The sequence below is a fragment of the Pongo abelii genome, chromosome 1 (genome assembly GCF_028885655.2).
Source record: "Pongo abelii isolate AG06213 chromosome 1, NHGRI_mPonAbe1-v2.0_pri, whole genome shotgun sequence".
In the NCBI taxonomy this organism is placed as follows: domain Eukaryota; kingdom Metazoa; phylum Chordata; class Mammalia; order Primates; family Hominidae; genus Pongo; species Pongo abelii.
In genome coordinates, this window is record NC_071985.2 from 181,733,286 (window position 1) to 181,756,998 (window position 23,713).

General features: G+C 39.5%; 1 protein-coding gene and 1 long non-coding RNA gene across 14 annotated transcripts in view; one reads left to right on the forward strand and one right to left on the reverse strand.

Annotated features, from left to right (window-relative positions):
* Positions 1 to 1,643: 1,643 nt before the first annotated feature.
* Positions 1,644 to 7,420, reverse strand: LOC129059223 (uncharacterized). 3 transcript variants are annotated; one of them, XR_008524945.2, is made up of 3 exons: positions 6,956 to 7,420; positions 3,366 to 3,511; positions 1,644 to 1,877 (listed from the first exon to the last, which is right to left on the reverse strand). It is a non-coding gene; the product is annotated as an uncharacterized LOC129059223 (long non-coding RNA). The 3 variants fall into 3 exon arrangements; XR_008524947.1 differs by lacking the exon at positions 6,956 to 7,420 and adding an exon at positions 6,544 to 6,630; XR_008524946.2 differs by lacking the exon at positions 6,956 to 7,420 and adding an exon at positions 4,599 to 6,013.
* EPS15 (epidermal growth factor receptor pathway substrate 15) overlaps positions 6,043 to 23,713 on the forward strand; it is a 161,989-nt gene continuing 144,318 nt past the window's right edge. For 9 of the 11 annotated variants that reach the window (XM_054554869.2, XM_063719001.1, XM_063718994.1 and 6 more), the window contains exon 1: positions 6,064 to 6,252. In XM_054554869.2, coding sequence (XP_054410844.1) covers positions 6,220 to 6,252 — 33 coding nt within the window. In that variant the 5' untranslated portion in view covers positions 6,064 to 6,219. Of the gene's footprint in view, positions 6,253 to 23,713 lie in introns of all 11 variants that reach the window. The other 2 variants (XM_054554884.2, XM_002810828.5) reach the window with 2 other exon arrangements.

A 23,713-nucleotide genomic window follows, 5' to 3' on the forward strand; every position in this document is an offset into this window, starting at 1 on the left:
GATGTCATGGGTTTAAACTGAGACACAACTGTGATTATGGCTTTGAAAATCGTTGACTGAAAGAGTTGTCTATTTGTTATTTTGTGTTTGTGGGGGAGATATATTAACTTTTCCAAATGACATAAACCAACATTATCAGCACCTGCTAAGTGACAGATACTGAACCAGGCTCTCTCACACTAGTTACATAATTTAACTTTCCCTGAAACCTTAGAAGTAAGAATATCCTCATTTTACAAAAAGGGAAACTAGACTTAGTTTATGATTTGACGAAGGTCAGGCAGCCAGTCAAATGGGGCTGAGCTTGGATTTGAAATCAAATTTGACTCTGAAGCCCATGCTCTTGTTATTGCACTGATTCGGAATCAGGATTCCTCAAACTTTTTTCCTCATCACTTGAAGTCTTCTATTGACACTCATGTGCCCTACTTTAGAGCCCAAGTCTGGCAAACAGGACAGCCTTATGATTTAGGGCAAGCCTCTTAATTTGATGGTGTCTCGGCATTCACACATGGTAAGCAGGGCTAGTAATTACCTATGGAGAAAATGCTTTGAAACCTGCAGATGAAAGAACCTGCAGCCATGAGTGCAAGTTTTCTTTCCTATGGTGTTCCTTTTTGTTTCTTATGGCTTCCAGGACTCTTCATAAAGGACAGAGAGGAAAGGAAGGAAATAGGGCAAGGGCAAAACAGTGTTTGCTTTCTCACTAGAAGCCAATGGCCTTTGGGGACATAAATATAATAATCTCTCTTACTGTATAGTACTCAATAAATATTACTAATGGATTAAATAAATTTTATGTAAAAAACCATTAAGTGGGCTTTTGAAGGCCACTGAAAACCTTTAAAAATATTTTCTGTTTTTGTGTTCTGGTTACTTAAACCCTACATGTTCTCCAGTAGGAAGAAAAAGGAGCTAATGCTTATCTAGTTTCTGCTGTGTACCAGGTTTTCACATAAACCTTCATTTAATCATTGTAATAGCATGAGCAGGTAGGTGTTATTATTACTTTTAGTTTACAGGAGAGGAAACCATGGCTTGGTATAGTTCCTGACTTCTGCAAAGTCACCAAAGAAACTGCAGGACCAAAACTGGACCAACCTGGGCCTTCCCAGTCCTAAACTCAACTTCTTCCCAGGGTATCCCACTGCCCTGAAAAGTTAGCGATGATGACAATTTTGAACTGTTCTATCACACCCTGTGTGTATATGGCATTTACAAATCTCTTACTGCTTGTTCTTTTCATAGCTCAATCCCTGGCACAGGGATGGTTATTTGCATAGCACAATTGTTGTTATTGTGCTGCCTCACATATTCTTTCTGCCCTGGGCAAACGCGAACAATGATGGACTATATTTATGAAACCAGCAGCTTAGAAGCATGAGCTTCAGATTACCATGAGAATTGTAGTAAGATTTTAAAATACAGTTTAGCACCATCTATATGGAAAGCCCATCTCTCAAAGTCTCATGCAAATAAACTGGCTCTTTGTGTATTCAGAGAGTTCCTCAGTTTTTTTTTTCATAGTTTCAGTCACCTCACATTTCTCAACTTTCTAGATGCTGACGTCACAGACACACAGTGTTCATGAAGCGTTGATATGACAGTTGCCTCTAAAAGCTAGAAAATAAGAAAAATAAAAGTGGTTTTGATTTCCTTTAAGGATGGGTTGGGGAGGGGGGTTGGAGTTAGAGTAGGATAGAAAGATGATTGGTGACAAAGCTGTTTATGATTTAAGGTCTTCTCTTTAGGCTCATCCTGGGTTTAGGGCTATCGTAAATCCAGAGCCTCATCTTCAGCTTCCCATGTTCAAGGGCAAAATTTTAACAAGTCTTCTTGGGTAGTGATTAATGTCTGCAGGACACCAGCAACACACCCTAGGAAAAAGCACATTTGAGTCAGAAGACCCGTGTATAATTGTGTATAATTCCCAGCTTTGTCGTTATGAATTTGGACAAATTCCTCTTCTGTTAAAAAAAAAAGATTAAAAATAACCCTTGTAGAGCTGTTTTGAGGAATAAATGATATAATGCACATTAAAGCAGCAATTTGCCTGGGTGCGGTGGCTCACACCTATAATCCCAGCACTTTGGGAGGCTAAGGCAGGAGGATGACTTGAGCCCAGGAGTTGAAGACCAGCCTGGGCAACACAGCAAGACACTGTCTCAAATAAAATAAATAAATAAATAAAACAAAAAAAAGAAAACAGCAATTGTTGGTTATTAGTATTCAGATTTAAGTCATCAGATACAACTTTATTTACCTAGGGAACATCGACTTTTTAAATGACAAGGATATGTCAGTTGTTCAAAGCACCCCCACTCTTATTTATTTATTTATTTATTTTTATTTGATTGATTTAAAAAAAAATAGAGACGAGGTCTCACTATGTTGCCCAGGCTGGTCTTGAACTCCTGGGCTCATGCAATCCTCCTGCCTCGGCCTTCCAGAGTGCTAAAATTACAAATGTGAGCCACCTGGTCTGGTCTGGCACCCCCATTCATGTAACTAATATATCTGTCAAACCAACTTAGTTGTTGGAGGTTGCCTGAAGGGTAGAGAGTTAAATAGTGATCTTGAAGAATGGTATCTTATAGCTACTACTTATTGAACATCTATTCCAGGCCAGTCTCTTTGATAGGCCATTATACATGAGCTCTAATCCTTAAACCATCCACACAAAGTAGATATTATTATCTTCAATGTAATCATGAGGAAAATGAGGCTTAGTGACCCAGAGACATTAAGTTGTCCTAGAAAAAACAGATAAATTCTTCTTGTCTGCTCCATGCAGCTCATTCTTGTTATAATGAATTAGATTATAACATATATTTGATTGGCTACATTTTTCCTCTCCTAAAATAGATTTGGGATATGACCCAGTGGTCTGATGAGATCTGGGACACACATTTGCAAATTGTCATTGGTTTGTCATTAAAAACAAACAAACAAACAAACACCTCTCTCAGAAGTTCTAGGCCTCTTTTGGGAATTTGGCCCATTATTCTCTTCCATATAGACATGCTCCCATCTCCCATTACATGTCATTAATTTAAACTAGAACCTACGAATGAAGAAAGAAGCCACTACAAATTACTAGTGGTCTGGAAGGGGACGTGGGGCAATTCCCATATAAAGATTTTAAGCAAGTCTTCCCTTGCTAGGGTATCTGATTCTTTTTATTTTTTGTTAACCAAGACCCAAGCCTGCTGTCAATGGCTCTTACTTATAGAAGCTATTTATAAAATAAATTTATAAAATATTTGTTCCTTGATTTTCTTATGGGGATAAAGTGAAGATCCAAATAACAATTATATATGAGATTGTATTCAGTTCAATTCAACAAACTTTTATAATGTACTTACTGAACATTAGAAGTTGTGCTTCTAAACATTTGGCCGGGCGCGGTGGCTCACGCCTGTAATCCCAGCACTTTGGGAAGCCAGGGCAGGCAGATCACTTGAGGTCAGGAGTTCGAGACCAGCCTGGCCAACACGGTGAAACTCTGTCTCTACCAGAAAAAAAAAAAAAAAAAATTAGCTGGTGTGGTGACGGGTGCCTGTAATCCTAGCTACTCAGGAGACTGAGGCACAAGAATCGCTTGAACCCAGGAGGTGGAGGTTGCAGTGAGCCGAGATTGCACCGTTGCACTCCAGCCTGGGTGACAGAGTGAGACCTTGTCTCAAAAAAATAAAAATAAAATAAAAACATTTATAAACTGTGAAAAGCAATACTGTATACATACAAGGTGTTATTTATTTATTAGAGATGGGGTCTCTCTATGTTGCTCAGGCTGAATTCGTGCTCTGTGCAACTGCCTCAGTCTCCTGTGTAGCATGTGCCACCATGCCTGGCTAAGGTGTGCTTTTGACTTAATATAAATCATATAAAAGCTAAAACAGTAATAATTCCTTACTTTTCCTATATGAGAAACTGAAGCTCAGAGAGGTTAAATGGTTTGCCTGAGGTCACACTCTGATTCTTAATATTCTCTTTGCTACTCCGCACTGCCTTTCCGGAAACTACATGGCAGGGTTTCCACCTTATTCATCTGAGAGGAATATCTTACATTTCATATGGTTTGGAGGAGTCCCCTTGAATAGCAAGTGAAATTATACTCCCCAAAGCGATTTGCTCCATGATTTTCAGATTTCATAATTTGTGTAGCTACAAGTTTAGGCACTTTTGTATATGTCATCTCATTCATCCTCACAACAACCCTAAGGGCATACAACTAGTGAATGGGAGAGCCAGGGCTGCAACCTGGATATTCCTAATGTCCGAGTCCTATTTATTTCACTATACTATGCTGCTTTGGCTATCAGTTGTATAACCCTGGGCAAATCACTTAGCCTCTGTGACCCTGCATTACCTCATTTGTAAAGTGAGTATGATGATTACTTCCTTTTAGAGTTGTGAAGCTCAAATGTGCTAATATAAAGTAGAAAACACCAGTAGAAACACCGGTTGTAGTTATGGCTGATGAATGTACCAAAGTGAAGTAATGTAAAACAGTATCTCTTATTCTCTCTTCAGTTAAAGAGATTAACAGCAAAAAAGAAGCCAAGGAAGATGCTCTTGAATAAGTGGTTACTCACCAGACGTATATGGCTTGCTCTTGTTAGCTGGCCTTTGCCAGAAGGAGTCTGAGTAGAATTAGGAGTTCCCGGGGGAATTTCTGGAATGGTTTGCTTGTGGCGGCAATAGTCTAAAAACTTAGGTGGGGCTAACTCCATCCTGGGTCTTGTTCAGTTGTCCCTCCTACCACGGGGACTGCTATGATAATGGTAATGGGTGTAGGCCTGATAGAGTTGTGGTTTGTTGTCATGGGAAGCCACCATGACTAAGAAATTAAGACCAATTCAGGCAAATACATTTATTGAGGCCTCTGTGGTAGGCTGAACTATGAGGGAGATAAAGCAGTGAGTCAGCCACTTGTCCTCAAGGATTTGACAGTGCAGTGAGGTGGAGACAAGCCCTCAACTAATGCTTACAGATAAGGCAGAGTATAAAAACGGTCACATCAGAACAACTTAGAGGTGGGGTGTGGAGTTCCTAGAAGGCTTCTTGAAGTAGGTGGTATATACTCTGAGACTTTGAAGATGAATTTCAAGTAACTGGGTATTCCAACTGAAGGTTGGCAGCATCAGAAGGTGTAGGATGTGTTATGTTTAATATAGGCAGGAACGAAGGCCTTTACTGAGCATGCACTGTAATGCTAGGGTCTGACAATATAGAAATATATTGAAAACAGTTCTTGCCATTGAGGAGCTCTTAATCTAGAGGGATAGATAGGTGTAAACTGTCATTAGAGTGATGACATCACAAGGTAGAGAAGAAAGGTTATAAAGGAGAGTGTGTAATTCTGACATGAGGAGGAGAAAAAAATACTTTGCAAAGGAGGTGATACTTGAATTATGTCCTGAGAAAGGAGGAGGAGTTTGCTAAGTGGACGATGGGAGAAGCTAGGAGTGATACAGGCACCAGCATTCCCTTGTTAAACAATCTAAGTGTGACAGGCACCAGGCAAATACATTTTTGCTTCCCCTTTCCAAATGGATTTTGGCTGTGGGAGGGAATGACTTAATGTCTTCTTTTCCAATATACTAGCAGATGGTTAAATAAAGTTTTTACAGTTAGACTTGTATTCTAATTCAGCTATATAATTAGCTGTATGACCTTAGTAAGACACTTATTTGTGTTTCAGTTCCTTCATTCACACAATTCAAAAAATAAGTCTAGTACAGAGCCTGGCATATATAAAGTGCCATTATTATTTTCTATCATTATCTCATTTAGTCCTTGTAAGCAACTTGGCCTGTAGTTATAATTTCCCCCATTTTTCAGAAGCAGGAGCTCAGCGTAGGTAGGTGGCCTGTCTGAAGTTCACAGGCCAATCTGGAGTCGCCTCCGCAGCCCGTCCGCTTTAATTTTATGTCCGCGCCGGGTTTTCCCAGGCGGCCCCGGGGGCAGGCTCTGGTCCGGCGGCTGAGACTCCGGCGCCAGGGTTTGGGCGGCGCCGCGGCCGGCTCCGGCGGGCGGGCAGGCGGGCGGGGCCAGGCGGGGCGGGGCGGGCGTGAGGAGGGAAGTTGTGGAAGTTAGGGGAGACGCCCGCCCGCCCGCCCCGGCCTCGCCTGCGGCCGCTCCCTCCGCCTCCTCCCCGCCCCGAGCCCCAGTCAGCCCGTCCTTCCTTCCCCTCCCTTGCATGATGGAAACACCATGGCTGCGGCGGCCCAGCTCTCTCTGACACAGGTAACGCCACACGCCCGTCCGCCCGGCCGGTGCCCCCTCCCCCACCGCCCTCAGCTTCGCCGACCCGGGCAGCTTCTTGGCTTGTGGGCCGGGCGGCCGGTGTGTGTGAGGGAAAGCGGGTGCGACTGCGGGAGGGCGCCCTCCGGAGCCGGAGCCCCGCTGCGGCCGCGGCGACCTCACCCGGGGTCGTCGGGCGCCCCCCGCCGCCCTCCGAGCCGCTGCCGTGTGGACTGTGACCCGGCCGCGCTCTGCCGGTGCCGGGCCGGCTTGCGCGGGGCAGCTTTTACCCACCCAGGAAGTTTCCTCCCACAGGGGCCGAACGCATCCCAGGTGAGCTCCTGTTGAGCTCGCGCGGGCCGGCCGCACCCCCGGGCCGCACGAGGCTCGCCCGCTGGGCCGGCTGCGCGCCGCCCCCAGTAGGAGTTGACTTCCAGAGCCGGACGCGCAGGCCCACCAAGCCAGTCTTTCCTCTCCAGACCTGCCTTTCTCCCAGAGTCCGACGGAAGCCCTCCCTTCTCAGAGTTTAATGTAGTTAGCCTCGCCTCCAAAGAAGTCTCATCCTACTCAACTACCCACTCTGCCGGCCCCTTCCTCCGTTCAGCCTCTCCCCCTCCTGATCAGGTTTCCTTCTGGGTCAGACCCCCAATGCAGCCTTTTCCCACCCACGTCTGCTTCCACTTCCACTTCCCCTCGGGGGGCTCACGCCTGATCGCTGTCCAGGTGGATCCCTTTAACGGGTGTGGTGGCTCCGCCAGTCTTGGTGCCAGGAACGGCCTCCCGGGGAGCACTTTTCTTGGGGGGAATCCTCAGCAAAACCTGTTCTCGAGCTTCCCTCTTGCCTCGTTGCTTCCTGTCAAAGTCCAGTCCTTGTGCTTCTCAGAAAATCTTTAAACATCACTCACACTGGGAACCTGGTCCCTCCCTCTCTGTAAAGAAGCCAAGTACAACGTAAACATGGTGTCCGGGATGATAAGGTGACAGACACCTGCCAGTTCCTTCCTGCTTCTCTGACCCAAACTCTCCCCCGCGTCTCAGACGGTTCTCTCCAGAGCTGGTGGCGCGTGCTTCCCGATTGGGGCCCACCCCGTCTTCCTTGCCTGCATTGTGGTATCTCACTGCCATCTTGTACTCCTTGGCCTAGATTCGTCGGTGCTTCTAAGGCTTTAGCGCTGGGATAGGGCAAACATTTCGGCAGTGGAGTTTTCTGTGTTTAAAATCAAGAGGCTTTGGGGTGCTTTGCCTGTCACTGTAGGATAGAGAGAAAAAAAATGTTTTCTCAGAAACCAGGAGTCACGTACATGCTTCATGTAAAATAACTAACCCGTGTTTGCAGGAATTCTAAGTATCATAAGGGAAGTCTATTTCCCAGTTTTTTTGGTGGTGGTGGTGGTTGTCCTGTTCTGACAAGCAGATAACAGGGGGGAAGAACCCTTTAACATGGAATGTGGTGGTTTAGTCTTGGTTATGTATGTTTGGAAGGGTCCTCCCAAAACTCAAATTTGAACAACGACAGCACTGACTTTTAGGTATTCACTTTCTGTGAGTCTAGTTAGTGACTTGCATTAAACAAGATCCCTGTTGGCAGGCTGTTGTTTTCTGGCTCTGTTGGCCAATTCTGGCAGGAGTTTTCCCTTCTTGAAGATTTTGTGCTCTTAAAGACTTCCGTAAAATTGCTTCTCAGTTGTGTACATACTGTATTCTCTCCCTGGGTAATGCCATGTTTTTAGCTTCTATTTACTATCATTCATCTCTGGAGAATTGCTTCAAGCTCTGTCAGTTTTATAGCCATTTAAAAAATTTACATGTGTCCTTGGGTTATATATTTAGGTATTAATGTGTACACAGTAAGTACGGAATCAGTAGTAGCTATTATCCTTCAGTGCCTCACATATGAGAGAATATACATTGGTGGTTAATTTTTATTGATAATTCAAATAAGTAAATTCAGAATATTCTGATTTTAAAACATGAAGAGGCAATAAGAGGGATTACGAAGGCGCAGGAAAAAATAACATTTCCAGTTGCTGGTATACCCTAATGTGCCTCCTTGTTACTTCAAAAGTTTGCAGATTTGTGGTTTTTAAATTTAATTTTATTTTTTTATAACTGCCTGAGCCCAATACACTAAGATAACAATGCAGCCTGGTTTCACATTCATTACTGACCCGTTTATCATCCTCTGTTCCCCCCACCCTGCTCACCCTCCCAGCACACACATTTAGACATAGGCATACTCAAGTGAGAGCTCATTCAGGGCAGGGACATCTTTTAATCCATCTTTCTCCCATAGTACCTATCTGGAAAAAAGTAATTAATAACTGTTGTGGGAATGACTGAAAGCTCTAAAGGGTTCTATAACAGTTAATGGAGATTAAACATGCTCAAGTTAATTTCTGCTTCTGTTCATATGATGATGATTTTCATTCAGCAAATATTTTTATAGTACCTATTAGGTACTAGACACTGTACTGGGATTATCTTGTTTGTAATTTCTTGCCTTTTCCAATTAAGCAAAACTGAGTTTGGGGAAAAAATGTGAAAAATGTTTTAGCTTATGCCTTCCTTCCTTTTTCCAAGCTTGCCAACCCACCCTTCAACTCCCCAGCCACCAAAATAAATTATCTAGATTATTATAGTCTAGCTTCTAGAGATGATAGAATACTAGAGTACCAAAATGTTAGTTCCAGTTCTGCTTTGGCCACAGCTAACTGTATGGGTTTGGGTTAAATATCCAGGCCTCAGTTTTCTTAACTTTAAAAAAGACTCAACAGATACTTGCTGAGCATTCACTATGTGCTAGGAATTACTCTAGGTACTGAGGATATACATACTCATGAACAAAAATAGTTAACAATTCTTTGACCTTGGAGACAAAACCTGGAACTTATTTCTGCTAGAGGAGTTTGAATTAGCTGATCCAAGGACCTTTCCAACTCTTAAGATCCTGTTTTATAGACAGTGTTCTATGATTTATAGACCTAGTGGACTTTCTCTGGGTTCTTTAGTGCTTTACAGCCTTAAATGTTTTCCAATTCAGTTGTCTTTACTAGGTGTTCTGTTTACTTCTTGTCAATGAGAAGTAAAACCTGAGGGAGAAAGATCTTGATTTTTGCTTCTGTTGGTAGATTAGAAAAAAAGCATGTAATACTTAAAAAAAAAAAAACGTTTCCAATAGTCAGTTTTACTCCCTAATGCCCATGTCCCTAATAATAATAATACTGTTAACTTCCCTTTGGGTATTACTATATGCCAGGAATTTTACTACACTTAGAATCTAACGATATGTTTTACAAATTAGAGAAGCTAGTAAGTAAGCTAGTAAGTGGTGAATCTGTGCTTTGAACCAAGGTCTGTAGGACTTCAAAAGCTATTTCACTGTTCTTCTCTATGTACTAGATGCTTGGCATATCCAATGCTGCCTTATATTTTTCATTCTTTTTTTTCGGCATATGCCATTGTCTTAAGTAGTAAGCCTCTTGAGGATATAAGCCATGGTTTTTGCTTCTGAATCTCTAGTGCCTTTGATAGTATCTTGATGATACAATTGTGTGTTCAAAGTTAGTGCTATTGATGATAAAGGTTTTATTTTACTGAGATAGGATTTGAATATTTAAAATAGTCTTTTAGCAATTCAGCTTTGTACTGGTTTTCTTGCTTTAGTTTAGCAAGAATTTTTTTGTTTTTGTTTTTGTTTTGAGACAGGATCACACTCTGTCACCCAGGTTGGAGTACAGTGGCATGCTCAGGCTCACTGCATCCTCAACCTTGTGGGCTCAAGGAATCCTCCCATTTCAGCCTCCTGAGTAGCTGGAACTACAAGTGTGCATTGCCATGCCCAGCTAATTTTTAAAATTTTTTTGTAGAGACAGGGACTAACTATGTTGTCAGATTCTTTTTTTTTTTTTAAAGTAATAAAAAAGCCCTTAAGTAGGGACTTAATTTTTAAAATCCTAGTATATAAATGGTATAACAACAGTTCTAATGCTTTTTTTGTTAAATTACAAGAGTGATATAACTGTATTACAGAAAACTTGGAAATTAGAGGAAAACATCTCCCATAATTTCACAGTTTGTAGTATTTATTTTCAGTTTCATTTTTTAAACAAGTACACAGTACAAGTGCTAATAAACATATCATCTTAGTAGTCTGGTTTAACAATTATGACAGTAAACACAGGTTAGTTTGAAAATGACAACATGTTCTCAGAAGCAGAAAAGTGATACTGTTCTCAACATGACAGATATTTGAGTTCCTACAATGGGAAAGGCACATTAATGATGTTTTTCTTTTTTGCGTATAATTATGGTTTGATAGACTCAGGAAATCTCTTGGGAGAGATATCTAACCCTTCTCAAAGATGGCTTGAAATGTTCAGCACTTGGGAGGGGTTGTCATAGTTAAAATTAATTAGGAACAGGTTCATCCAATAGCGAGTCTCTCAGGAATAATCTAAGAGTGCATTCCTTTGTTTTCACTCTGTTTGCAGACAGAATGCTAGTAACAGACTAATGTGTAATAGAAAAAGATTGAGTATCATTAGCAACGAATCATAGTTCAGAATCTCTGCAATCTCTAATAGTGTGATTTTAAAGGCTCAATCTAAGGTATTTTACTTGTTCTTTAGGGAATTACAAAAAGCACTTTATATACTTGTTTGTGAGTTTGGGGCTTAATAAAATTGGGAGCCGAAAAGTTACCTATTGGGTACTGGGCTTAATACCTATGACACAAGTCCACTGATGTAACAAACCTTCACATGTACCCTTGAACCTAAAATAAAAGTTAAAAAAAAAAAAATCAGTACTCTGGAAACCAAAACCAAGTAAATGGCCTGAGAGAGATCTGGTTAGTTGGAGAATTGGTAGAAATAATAAATGAAAAGTTAATCCAGGCAGAGTTCATTAGGCAAACTCATATGCTAGAGTTTCATTTTTAAAGCAGTTGAATCAACAAGGTATGCCTTCATTAAAAATTATATTTATTAGGTATTTTTAATAATCTGAGGAATCTTGTAAATTGAATGCTGTATTACAGTAAAGTGAACATTTTTTTATTTAGACAAATGATCTAACCCAGTTAAGCATGCGTAGAAAAAAGACTGGAAGAAAAAAAACACTAAAATTTTATGATAGCATGGTTGTAGTTTTTATCTAGCTTGTTTTCAACAGTGAGAATGTATTCCTTCTGTAATCAACTGATTTAGCTTTTCTCTACGGCATTTTTGAAAATTTATTCATTTAAATTGAATACACAATAACTACGTGTAAAGTAAAGCTTTGTGTTCTAAGATTGCGTCTACACTTAGTTTTCATCCTAAACATTTAGAGAAACTGATTAGAGGAATGATAATAATTATATTAATTGATTTGGACAATTCAGTTAGAGGACTAATTTATAATTTTTTGTGCTGCTTTATAACTTACAAAGCATAACCTATGAACTAAGCTATTATTATCATCATTTCAAATTGGAGGATACTGAGGCTCAGAATTTGGGACTTAGGTTTTATAGTTAGTAAATTAAAAAGCCAATATAAATTCATGTTTAAAAAAATTCATACAATGCTAGGGAAGTCTCCTTTCTGCTTTAGGCCCTCATTTGCTTTCCCAGAGGCAGCCATTCTTGCCAGTTTCTTGTGTGAATTTCCAGTAATAGTCTGTGTATATGCGAATAAATATATATGTATACTGTATATGTATATTATTTTCTGTAAGCTGTTTATTGTTTCACAGTTTGTTGTTATATTATTTTTAGCTTAACTGATTTAGAAGATTGCTCTATATCATCACATATAGATCTCCCTTATTATTTTCAAAACCTCAGGGTATTTCTATATGTGAACTTACTGTTATTTATTTTACTGGCCACCTAATGCTGGACATTTATTTTGTTTTCAATCTTTTGTTACAACTATGCTGCAGTGGATACTCTTTTACATGTTTTTGTGCACATGTGTGAGCATATGGATTAATTTCTAGTAGGTGTAATTTTTGGGCCAGAGGATACTTTTAATCTGCATAGATACTGCTAATTTGGGGTAGGCATAGTGGCTCAGGCCTATAATTCCAGTGCTTTGGGAGGCTGAGGCGGAAGGATTGATTGAAGCCAAGAGTTCAAGGCCTGGGTAACATAGTGAGAGCCATCTGGGACAAAAAAAAATTAATTAGCTGGGCATGGTGGTGTGCGCCTGTAGTCCTAGCAGGCTACAGGTGAGCTATGATTAGCAGGTTACAGTGAGCTATGATTGCACCACTGCACTCCAGCCTAGGTAACAGAGCTAAGACCCTGTCTCCAAAAAAAAAAAAAAAAAAAAAAAAATATTGCTCATATATGTTCAGAAACACTGTAGCAGCACACATATTTGAGAGTGTCATTACCTCCACAGCTTGATCAACATGTATATTATTGTCAGTCCAGTGATCAGAAAGATTTCAAACAATTTCATTGTTTTAGTTTGTTATTTCTTTATGGGTGAGGCTGAACTTATCTTTTTTTTTCTTTGAAACCATTTGTATTTCTTTTTTTATAAACTGCTTTAGTCTTTTACCTGTTCTCTTGATGGGCTGTTTGTCTTCTTTCTCACTGATTTGTAAGAACTCTTCTTATATTTAGGAAATTTGCCCTTCTTTGCAAAATTCTTTGCAAAATTTTTTTTCTCTGAATTTTTTTTTGTTTTTGGCATTTTTTGATTATGTAGAAATATTTGTTTTATATGTTTAATTTGTCAGTCTTTTCTCTTAGAGCTTCTGCAAAATCTAGATTTTTAAACTTCAGGAGCAGAGGCAGAATAATGTAACTGCAAGAGCACACCTGTTCTGCCCCTGAGTAGTTCTGTGATCTTGGGCAAATTACTTAACCTCTTAAGTGCACTCATTTGCATATTAGAAATAAACTACTGAGACTTTTTGGATATTATTGAGACCTCTTAAGCATGTTGTGATTACACAATGAACTGGTGACTTATTTTCTTTAGCTACTCCTGTAGTTTCCCAATTTGTTAAAAGCTGGCCTTGTACCCTGCCTCATATACTGTGCTTTCCTATCACATAAATGTGAACTTCTGAATATTTTGTGCAAAAGTAAGATAGAAATGAGGTAGAAGAAACTCATTTTTGTGATATAAATAATGCTTTCAAGTGAATCAGAGGTGCAATTAAAAAATAAAAGTTGGGCTCTTTTTAAAACTTGTGTTTATGTGGTAAAAATATACAAAGAAAAGTAAGCCTCACTTCCTTCCTCCTTTAAACTGGGGATTATTATAATGGGAATATAACAGTACCAGGAGTTTTTCATCTGAAATAATCAAACTGCTTATTCCTTACTAAATCTGCAATAAGAATACAAATTTGACCAAGAATGCTAGGATAAGAACATATTTTTTGGAGGAAGACGTTTATATTACAGTACTTTACAGTTTTTTAGATCATGGTTTCTCAGCCTTGGCACTTTGAGATTTTGGGCTGGAGAATTTCTTGTTGTGGGAGGCTGTTCTGTGCGTTGTAGGGTGTTTTGCAGCATCCTTATCCATTAGACTAACACCTTCACCAGTTGCAACAATCAGAAATATCTCCAGACACTGACAAATATTTCCTAGAGGATTAAATTGCTTCTGGTTGAGAATCACTGGTTTATTTATTTATTTTTATTTTAAAGTTTTAGTACTTTTGAGAGAGAGTCTCGCTCTGTCATCCAGGCTGGAGCGCAGTGGTGTGATCTTGGCTCACTGCAACCTCCACCCATGGGTTCAAGCAATTCTCGTGCCTCAGCCTCCCGAGTAGCTGGGATTACAGGCGTGCATCACCACGCCTGGCTAATTTTTTTTGTATTTTTAGTACAGATGGATTTCACCATGTTTTCCAGGCTGGTCTCTATCTCCCGACCTCAAGTGATCCTCCCGCGTTGGCCTCCCAAAGTGTTGGGATTATAGTGTGAGCCACTGTACCTGGCCAAATCACTGGTTTAGATATATACTTATTTATGTATTATTATTTTTTGAGGCAGAGGTCTGGCTCTGTCGCTTAGGCTGGAGTGCAGTGGTGTGATCTCGGCTCACCGTAACCTCTGCCTCCCGAGTTCAAATGATTCTCCTGCCTCAGCCTCCCAAGTAGCCGGGATTATAGGCACCCACTGCCACACCTGGCTAATTTTTGTGTTTTTAGTAGAGACGGGGTTTCACCATGTCGGCCAGGCTGGTCTCGAACTCCTGACCTCAGGTGATCTTCTCTCCTCAGCCTCCCAAATTGCTTGGGATTACAAGCGTGAGCCATCGTGCCCGGCCTAGATACATACTTTTTGTGGTCCATTAGGACATATAAGATATACTTTCTAGGGGTGAGGACAGGGGAAAGAGTTTATCTTCATATTTTTATTCTTAAGCCTGCCATGAGCCATGATTGACTCCTTGTGCATAAATATTGAGCTTAAAAAACTTAAATGAGAAGGCAACCTGAAATTGTGAACTTAATTTTATGTGTGATTTCTCTGCCTTTTTAGTGTGATCTCCCTCCCCCGGCTCCACTGTAGTTTGGAAACTTAGTGTGGTCTTCTTTTAGTTGTGGAACAGTTCTGTCTAGTGGGCTAAGTATCAATACAGAGATCCTGGAAGGAAAACATTGTTATGCCACTGTTGAGAAGGAAGAGGACTGATGCTTCTAGAACACCTAATAAATACTAAATATTTTTAGATGATCTACATACATTATTTCACTTAATCTTCATAGCCTTTCTACAAGTAGGCATTAATCTTCTGTATTACTTGCTCATGGTTGTATTTTAAGTGGGAGAGTTGAGACTTGAACCCAGGCACATCTGTTCTCCAAGTACATTTGCTATGCTGCTTCCTATAGTCATTGATGATATTTCAGTCAAATTTTGGGATGAAAATGAGCATTCATATGATCTTACATTCCTCTATTGTTATGTAAAAGAAATTATTCAGTGGTGTGTGTGTGCGTGTGTTTGTGTGTATGGGGAGGAGGTCAATAGTGGGATAATAACAGTAATACTTACTGAGCACACTTACGTGTCATGTGCTATTTTCAATAATCTTTACAACCTGATGAACCTTTCAGTATTCTTTACAACTTGGTAATCCTTATATCCCTGTTTTACAAAAACAAAACAAAACAAAAAACTGGGACACAGAGGTGAAGTAATTTGTTCAAGGTCAAACTGCTGCTAAGTGGTAGAGCCAGAATTATAATCTAGTAGTCTAAGCAACTCGGATATTAATTGAATGAGTCTGCATTTTTAAGGGCAAAATGGCTCTGACAGAGCTGACTAATTGTGGTACCATTCCTTGGTTATAGCTGAACATATGTTGTAGGCTACTACATCTTCCTATGTGAAAATCAACTTATCATTGCATACACCACATCTCTAGAAAGTGATTGTTGCATGAAGTTATAGTGGAGAGTTTTTGTAGACATAGTAGAAGGTAGTTTTTCATTTGCAACCTCCAGATTTATTGCTCATGAAAATCTAAGCTTGTCTAGGTTAGTGTACATCATACCAATATTTACTTTTAAGCGAATATTCTCTCAGACATGGTTATTTGGACTTAGAGTTTCTACAGTATTGTATTGCTAAAGATAAAATGTATCAGAGACTCCCTATAAAACAAACTGTTTTATTGAATAAAACCTGGAACCATTAGCTGTAATGATTTCTGATCCTCAGATGAACATTTTTGAGAACTAGCATAAAATAATGAGAGAGATCTTGGGCTCTGAAGTTAGAATGTCTTAGGTCAATTGATAGATTTTAGTTATATGAGCTGTTAATTTTTATGAGATGTTGCACTTAATTAGAATTTTGATGGATCATTTATACTAAGGATTACTGATAACTTCATTCCATCTTTTGTTCTGTAGGTACAACATAGATATAGCATTATGCATATATTAAAAATATGAAATTATATGCATTAAAGGTGCTTCCAGTATTGATGGTTGATCCTCTGTTTCAGAAAACATTTACTAGATGCCTCCTGTGTGTCACTACTCTAGTAAGCCTTGGACATACAGAATAAGACCATGACATTTGCTCTGAAGTAGCTTTTAGTTTTTTAGGAAGATAAACACTGACTTTCTTGTGTGACAGGTACTGTGAAAAAGGATGATAGAAGTAAGGCAAGGGGGTGCCATGGGAGAATCCTGTGATTATGATGAAACTTTTGGTGGTAATGTAGTTTTTAATTATTTAATGGTTTTATGGGATCCAGGGTTGTTACTGTAGAGGATATTTAAACTGTACTTGAAAGGATAACATAAATCTATAAGAACATTTGATTCAAGTTAAATTGTATTTTGGTGCATAGAGTCCATATTGTGGGATATAACATCAATTTTCTTATGAGATTCCTTGTTTTATCTTTTCTTTGTAATAAAGGAAGAATTTTTAACTTTGACCATAGGGCATAGGAAGGGGACTCAAGGGTAGACTTCAAAAGATCTGTGATCTACTCCAAAACAGTAGGTAAAATATTTTGTATATATATTTTAACAGAGTGTCAAGATTCTCATCCCAGGGACACTGAGAGAAGTTTTACATAGTGGGAAGAACACTGGATATAGTACAAGACAAACCTGGATTGAATTGTAGCTCTGCCATTTGTGACATCTCTGAGTGATCATGGCAAATTACTTAAACTCTTTCATTTGCTTATGTATGATGTATACACATTGTTGAGATATAGAAGACATTTGGTAAATAGAATTGCTTGTATTATTATTAGTACTTAACTGCAGAATTTATGTGTATTTGTTTAAATGTTTTTTCTTTCTTTCTTTTTTTTTTTTTTTTTTTTTTGGTGACAGAGTCTTGCTCTGTTGCCAGGCTGAAGTGCAGTGGTGCAATCTCGGCTCACTGCAACCTCCACCTCTCGGGTTCAAGCGATTCTCCTGCCTCAGCCTCCTGAGTAGCTGGGACTCCAGGTGCGCGCCACCATACCCAGCCAATTTTTATATTTTGTATTTTTAGTAGAGAGGGGTTTCACCATGTTGGCCAGGATGGTCTCGATCTTCTGACCTCGTGATCCACCTGCCTCGGCCTCCCAAAGTGCTGGAATTACAGACGTGAGCCACCGCGTCAGGCCTAAATGTTTTTTCATTTCCAGTATTCTTCACTCACTAAAGAAAATTTGGAACATACATATCGAAAAATAGAAGATAGATCATCATCCACAGCATTCTTTAAATTTTAGTCTTTTACATTCTTTTTTTTCCCAAATGTAGTTATTATCTCTCTTTCATACACACACACATATACATATGTGTGTATATATATATATGTATGTAACATTTTTTATTCTGTTCTCTTTTTTTTTTTCTGAGACGGAGTCTTCATCTGTCACCCAGACTGGAGTACAGTGACGTGATCTCGGCTCACTGCAACTTCCATCTCTCGGGTTCAAGCAGTTCTCCTGCCTTAGTATCCCAAGTAGCTGGGATTACAGGCGCGTGCCACCATACCTGCCCAATTTTTGTATTTTTAGTAGAGATGGGGTTTCACCATGTTGGCCAGGCTAGTCTTGAACTCCTGACCTTGTGATCTACCTGCCTCAGCCTCCCAAAGTGCTGGGATTACAGGTGTGAGCCACTGCACCTGGCCTATTCTGTTTTCTTTTAAGTGTTTTCCTATGTGGTCTGCTTAGCATCTTTTTAATGTCTTTGGAGCATATTAATTGATTGTGTGCTTTATAGTTTAAGCCCTAATGTGTACAGATATTTTATATATGTCCACTATAATTTATGCTGTTGCAAATAACCTTTGCTCTACCATCTGATAAATTTTTTCTGTAGAGTTATATGTGGTACTTATTATATTATTGAATTATTTTTCTGTGTATACATTTGAGTTTTGAAATCAAATGAGTGAATTTTTAGTTTATATTTTAAGATCTTGAATGGTAAAGCAGACAGCAGCAAGGGTTGCAACTCGAGCAATAATCTGAAAAATGCTATTCTGAAGGGATTAAACTGAGCATATTTAATTTGGTTGCAAGGGCCATTTATAGTTTGTCAGAGTTCACTTAGCATAGGAAATTGGCATTAAAAGTTGTGAGCTTGAAGAAGATTGAAATATTTCAGTTTGTATATACAGTTTTCACCCTTCTCCGCAGTCTGTATTGCTTTCATTCTTAGTTTGTTCTCTACATTCTGTTCTGTTTTTTTTGTTTTTTTTTTTTTTGGCACACTTTTGTGCGGCGCCTTGTAAGATCTGGGGGTGGATTCTGGACCATCTGGCACTTCAGAATAGCTCAAAACCTTAACTCTCTTGACTCTACTTTGAGCCATACTTGCTTGAAATGTCCTGGTTTGTCTCTCTGCTTGGCATGTTTTCTGCTTTATACCCTCAGAGCTTTTTATGACTAATTTCTTCCTTAGGACAGGAATTTTAAGAGTACCAGTATTCATAAGTTAAAGTGGACAAGACTTATTTCACTGTAAAATTCACCAAAAAAAACCCTCATAAACTTTGCAACCTGTTTTTAAATGCATAATTGACATGAACACTTATGCCTGTTTGATAAATATTTAAAATATTCAAAAATGGAATTTTTTTAGGTACTGCTTATAGTTTTTCTTTGATTATGAGGCCAGTTAGAGAGGAAAGTGTAATTCTGCAAATTGTAAATTTACTGAGTTGATTTCTAGTCCTAGCTTTAAAATACTTCATATGTCCAAATTAATAATAAGTTAAAAAGATATACCTGCATTTAAAAATATGAGCCATCTACCAATTCCAAAAAGCTGTGGAGGTAGTTAATGTATAAAATATTTAAACATTGTTGGCTGGGCGCGGTGGCTTACGCCTGTAATCCCAGCACTTTTGGAGGCCGAGGTGGGAGGATCACCTGAGGTCAGGAGTTCGAGACCAGCCTGGCCAAAGTGGTGAAACTCTGCCTCTGCTAAAAATACAAAAATCAGCTGGGTGTGGTGGCAGGCACCTGTAATTCTGGCTACTCGGGAGGCCAAGGCAGGAGAATTGCTTGAACCCAGGAGGCGGAGGTTGTAGTGAGCCGAGATTGTGCCATTGTACTCCAGCCTGGGTGACAGAGCAAGACTCCATCTCAAAACAAACCAACAAACAAATAAATAAATAAATAAATTGTAGTGAGCCAAGATTGCACCGTTGCACTCCAGCCTGGATGACAGAGTGAGACTCCATCTCAAAAAATAAATAAATAAATTAAAATAAAATAAAATATTTAAACATTGTTTACTTTTATTAAGAGACTTTTTTTGTAGCTTTCTGCTCCATTGTTCTTTTCTGAAATTTTTATTTTTTACTTTTTAAACAGTTTAATTGAGATGTAATTCACATACCATACAACTTACCCTATAAAGTGTACGATTCAGTGGTTTTTAGTCTCTTCACAGATACGTGCAAACATCAATTTTAGAACAATTTTATCACCTCAGAAAGAAACTTGTACCCCTCAGCTATCACCCTCCCATATTGCATGCTTCCCCCAGCCTAAGCAACTATTAATCTACTTTCTGTCTCTATAGAGTTTCTTATTCTGGACTTTGTATGAATGGAATAATATAATACCTATACTCTTATGACTGCCTTCTGTCACTTTGTGTGGTTTATCTATGTTGCAGCAAGTATCAGTAATTCACTTTTTTTGGTTGAAAAATATTCCATTGTATGGTTATACCACATTTTGTTAATCCATTTGTTCATTGGTGGATATTTGGGTGGTTTTCACCTTTTGGCTGTTATGAATAATGCTTTTATAAGCATTCATATACAAGGTTTTGTGTAAATATATGTTTTTACTTCTCCTGGGCACACATACCTGGTCATGTGGAAATTCTGTGTTTAATCATTTGAAGAGCTGCTGACTTTTTTTTTTTTTTTTTTTTTTGAGACACAGTCTCACTCTTTCACCCAGGCTGGAGTGCAGTGGCGCAATCATGGCTCACTGCAATCTCCGCCTCCTCGGTTAAGTGATTCTCCTGCCTCATCCTCCCGAGTAGCTGGGACTACAGGTATGTACCACCACACCGGCTAATTTTTGTGTTTTTAGTAGAGACGGGGTTTCACCATGTTGTCTGGGCTGGTCTCAAACTCTTGGCCTCAAGTGATCCACCCGCTTCGGCCTCCCAAAGCACTGGGATTACAGGTGTGAGCCACCATGCCCGGCTGCTGACTGTTTTAGAGCAGCTGCACCATTTATATTTGTACCAGCAGTGTACCGGGATGAGGATTTCTCCACATCCTCTCCAGTAATTGTTATTAGCTGATTTTTTGATTTTGGCTTACTTTTTTTAGTATCTCATTGTGGTTTTGATTTTCATTTCTCTGATGATTAATGATGTCAAGCATCTTTTTATGTGCTTATTAGCCATTTGTATATCTTCTTTAGAGAAATGTCTATTTATATTCTTTGCCTGTTTTAAAATTGAGTTGTCTTTTTATTATTGAGTAGTAAGAATTCTTTATGTATTCTAGATAGAAGTCCTTATTAGATACGTGGTTTGCATATATTTTCTCCCATTTCATGGATTATTTTCTTGATGGTGTTCTTTGAAGTACTTTGAAGTTTTTAATTTAATTTTAATTTATTTTGTTTTCAGACAGGGTCTTGCTCTGTTGCCCAGGCTGGAGTGCAGTGGTACAATCACAGTTCATTGCAACCTTGACCTCCAGGGCTCAAGTGATCCTCCCACCTCAGCCTCCCCGGTAGCTGGGCCTACAAGTGCATGCCACCTTGCCCAGCTAATTGTTTTTATATTTTTTGTAGAGATGGGGTTTCACCATGTTGCCCAGGCTGGTCTTGAACTCCTGGGCAACATGCTCGCTTTGGCCTCCCAAAGTGCTGGGATTACAGGCTGACATAAGCCACCTTGCCTGGCCTGAAGTTTATAATTTTGATAAAGTCTAATTTATATATATTTTTCTTTTGTTGCTTGTGCTTTTGGTGACATAGCCGAGTCTTTTGGCAAATCTAAGGTCATGAAGATTTATCCCTCTGTTTTCTTTTAAGAGTTTTATAGTTTTAGCTATTATATCTAGGTCTTTGATCTATTTCAAGTTGATTTTTATATATGGTGTGAGGTAAAGGTCCAACTTCATTTTTTCGCTAGTGGATATCTTTTGCTTGTGATGTGGTATTCCAGCACCATTTGTTGAAAAGACTATTCTTTCCACATTAAATGATCTTGGCACTCTTGTCAATAATCAGTTAACCATAGATGTATGATTCAGTTCTGACTTAATTCTGTTCCATTGATCTATATGTCCTGTGCAGTACAACACTGTCTTGAGTATTGTTGTTTTGTAATACATTTTGAAGTTGGGATGTATTAGTCCTCTAACTTTGCTTTTTTATTTTTTATTTTTTGTTGTTGAGACAGAGTTTCACTTCTGTTGCCCAGGCTGGAGTGCCGTGGTGCAAACTTGGCTCATTGCTACCTCTGCCTCCTAGGTTCAAGTGATTCTCCTGCCTCAGCCTCCTGAGTAACTGGGATTACAGGTGCATGCCACCACACCCGGTTAATTTTTGTATTTTTAGTAGAGATGGGGTTTCACCATGTTGGCTAGGCTGGTCTCAAACTCCTGACCTTAGGTAATCCACCCGCCTCAGCCTCCCAAAGTGCTGGGATTACAGGCGTGAGCCACCACGCCCAGACTACTTTGCTTTTTTCTTTCAAGATTGTTTCGGCTATTCCAGATTCCTTGCAGTTCTATCTGAATTTCAGAATCAGCTTACCAGTTTCTACAAAAGAGTCAGTTGGAATTCTCATATAAATGGCATTGAATCTATAGATTAGTTTGGGGAGTATTATCTTAACAAGGTCTTCTGATCTATGAACGTGGGACGTTTTTCCATTTTATTTTTAACTTCTTTAATTTTGTTCAGTGTCTTGTAGTTTTTAGAGTATAGTAAGTCTTGTACTTTTGTTAAAGCTATAACAAATAAATTGATAATAAAACTATTTGATGCTACTGTGAATGGAATTCTTTTTTTTTTGAGACAGAGTCTCACTCTGTCGCCCAGGCTGGAGTTCAGTGGCACGGATCTTGGCTCACTGCAACCTCCGCCTCCTGGATTCAAGTGATTCTGCTGCGTCAGCCTCCCAAGTAGTTGGAATTACAGGCAAGCCCCTACCACCCCCAGCTAATTTTTGTATTATTAGTAGAGATGCAGTTTCACCATTTTGGCCAGGATGCTCTCGGACTCCTGACCTCAGGTGATCCACCCAACTTAGTTTCCCAAAGTGCTGTGATTACAGGCGTGAGCCACCGTGCCTGGCCTGGAATTGATTTCTTAATTTCATTTACAGATTCTTTGTTGGAAGTGTATAAAAACAAAATTTTTTTATACTGATCTTTTATCCTGTAACCATCTGAACATATTTATTACCTTTAGTAGTTTTTAGTGGATTCCTTAGGATATTCTATATATAAGTTCATGTCATCCACAAATACAGATTTACTTCCTCCCCCAATCTAGATGCTATTTCTTATTCTTGTCTGATTTCCCTGGCTAGAACCTCCAGTATAATAATGATTAGAAGTGGCAAGAGTGGACATCCTTTTCTTGTACCTGAAGCATACGTATGTATAATCAGTACCTCAAAAGTGCCTAGTTCAGCCATGAAATAAAACTTAGTGTTATTTGAAAGGGTTTTTTTAAGTATTTATTAATTTTTATTTGCCATTATACTAATGAGGAAGAAGGGGTTTCTAAATTTTGTTATTTATTTATTTGTTTGAGACAAGGTCTTTGTTGCTCAGGCTGGGGTGCAGTGGTGAGATCGTGGCTTACTGCAGCCTTGACCTCCTGGGCTGAAGTAATTCTGCCTCAGCCTCCCAAGTAACTGGGGCAACAGGCATGCACCACCACATCTGGCTGATTTGTTTGCTTTTTGTAAATATGGAGTCTCACTGTGTTGCCCAGGGTGGTCTCAAACTCCTAAGGTGCAAGTGATTCTCACATCCTTTGCCTCCCAAAGTGTTGGGAGTATAGGCATGAGCCACCTCACTTGGCCAGAGGGTTTTTTAAAATTCACATTTTAATTATGTTGCTTCAGAGGGGTTCTTGAGGGTGGTCCTTATACTATCAGCACCCGAAAACTTGTTTGAGATGTAGGTTATTATTAGACTCTCCCCTGCAACTCTGAAAAGAACCAGGGGGTGGGAAGTTCACTTAGCCTTTTGCATGGTAAATGTAGTTTATCTTAAAATTAATAATGTTGCAGGGTGCAGCCGCTCTCGCCTGTAATCCCAGCACTTTGGGAGGCCGAGGAGGGTGGATCACCTGAGATCAGGAGTTTGAGAGCAGCCTGGCCAATGAGGCGAAACCCCATCTCTACTAAAAATACAAAACTTAGCTGGGCGTGGTGGCGGACACCTGTAATCCCAGCTACTCACGAGGCTGAGGCAGGAGAATCGCTTGAACCCGGGCGGCGAGGTTGCAGTGAGCTTAGATTGCACCACTGCACT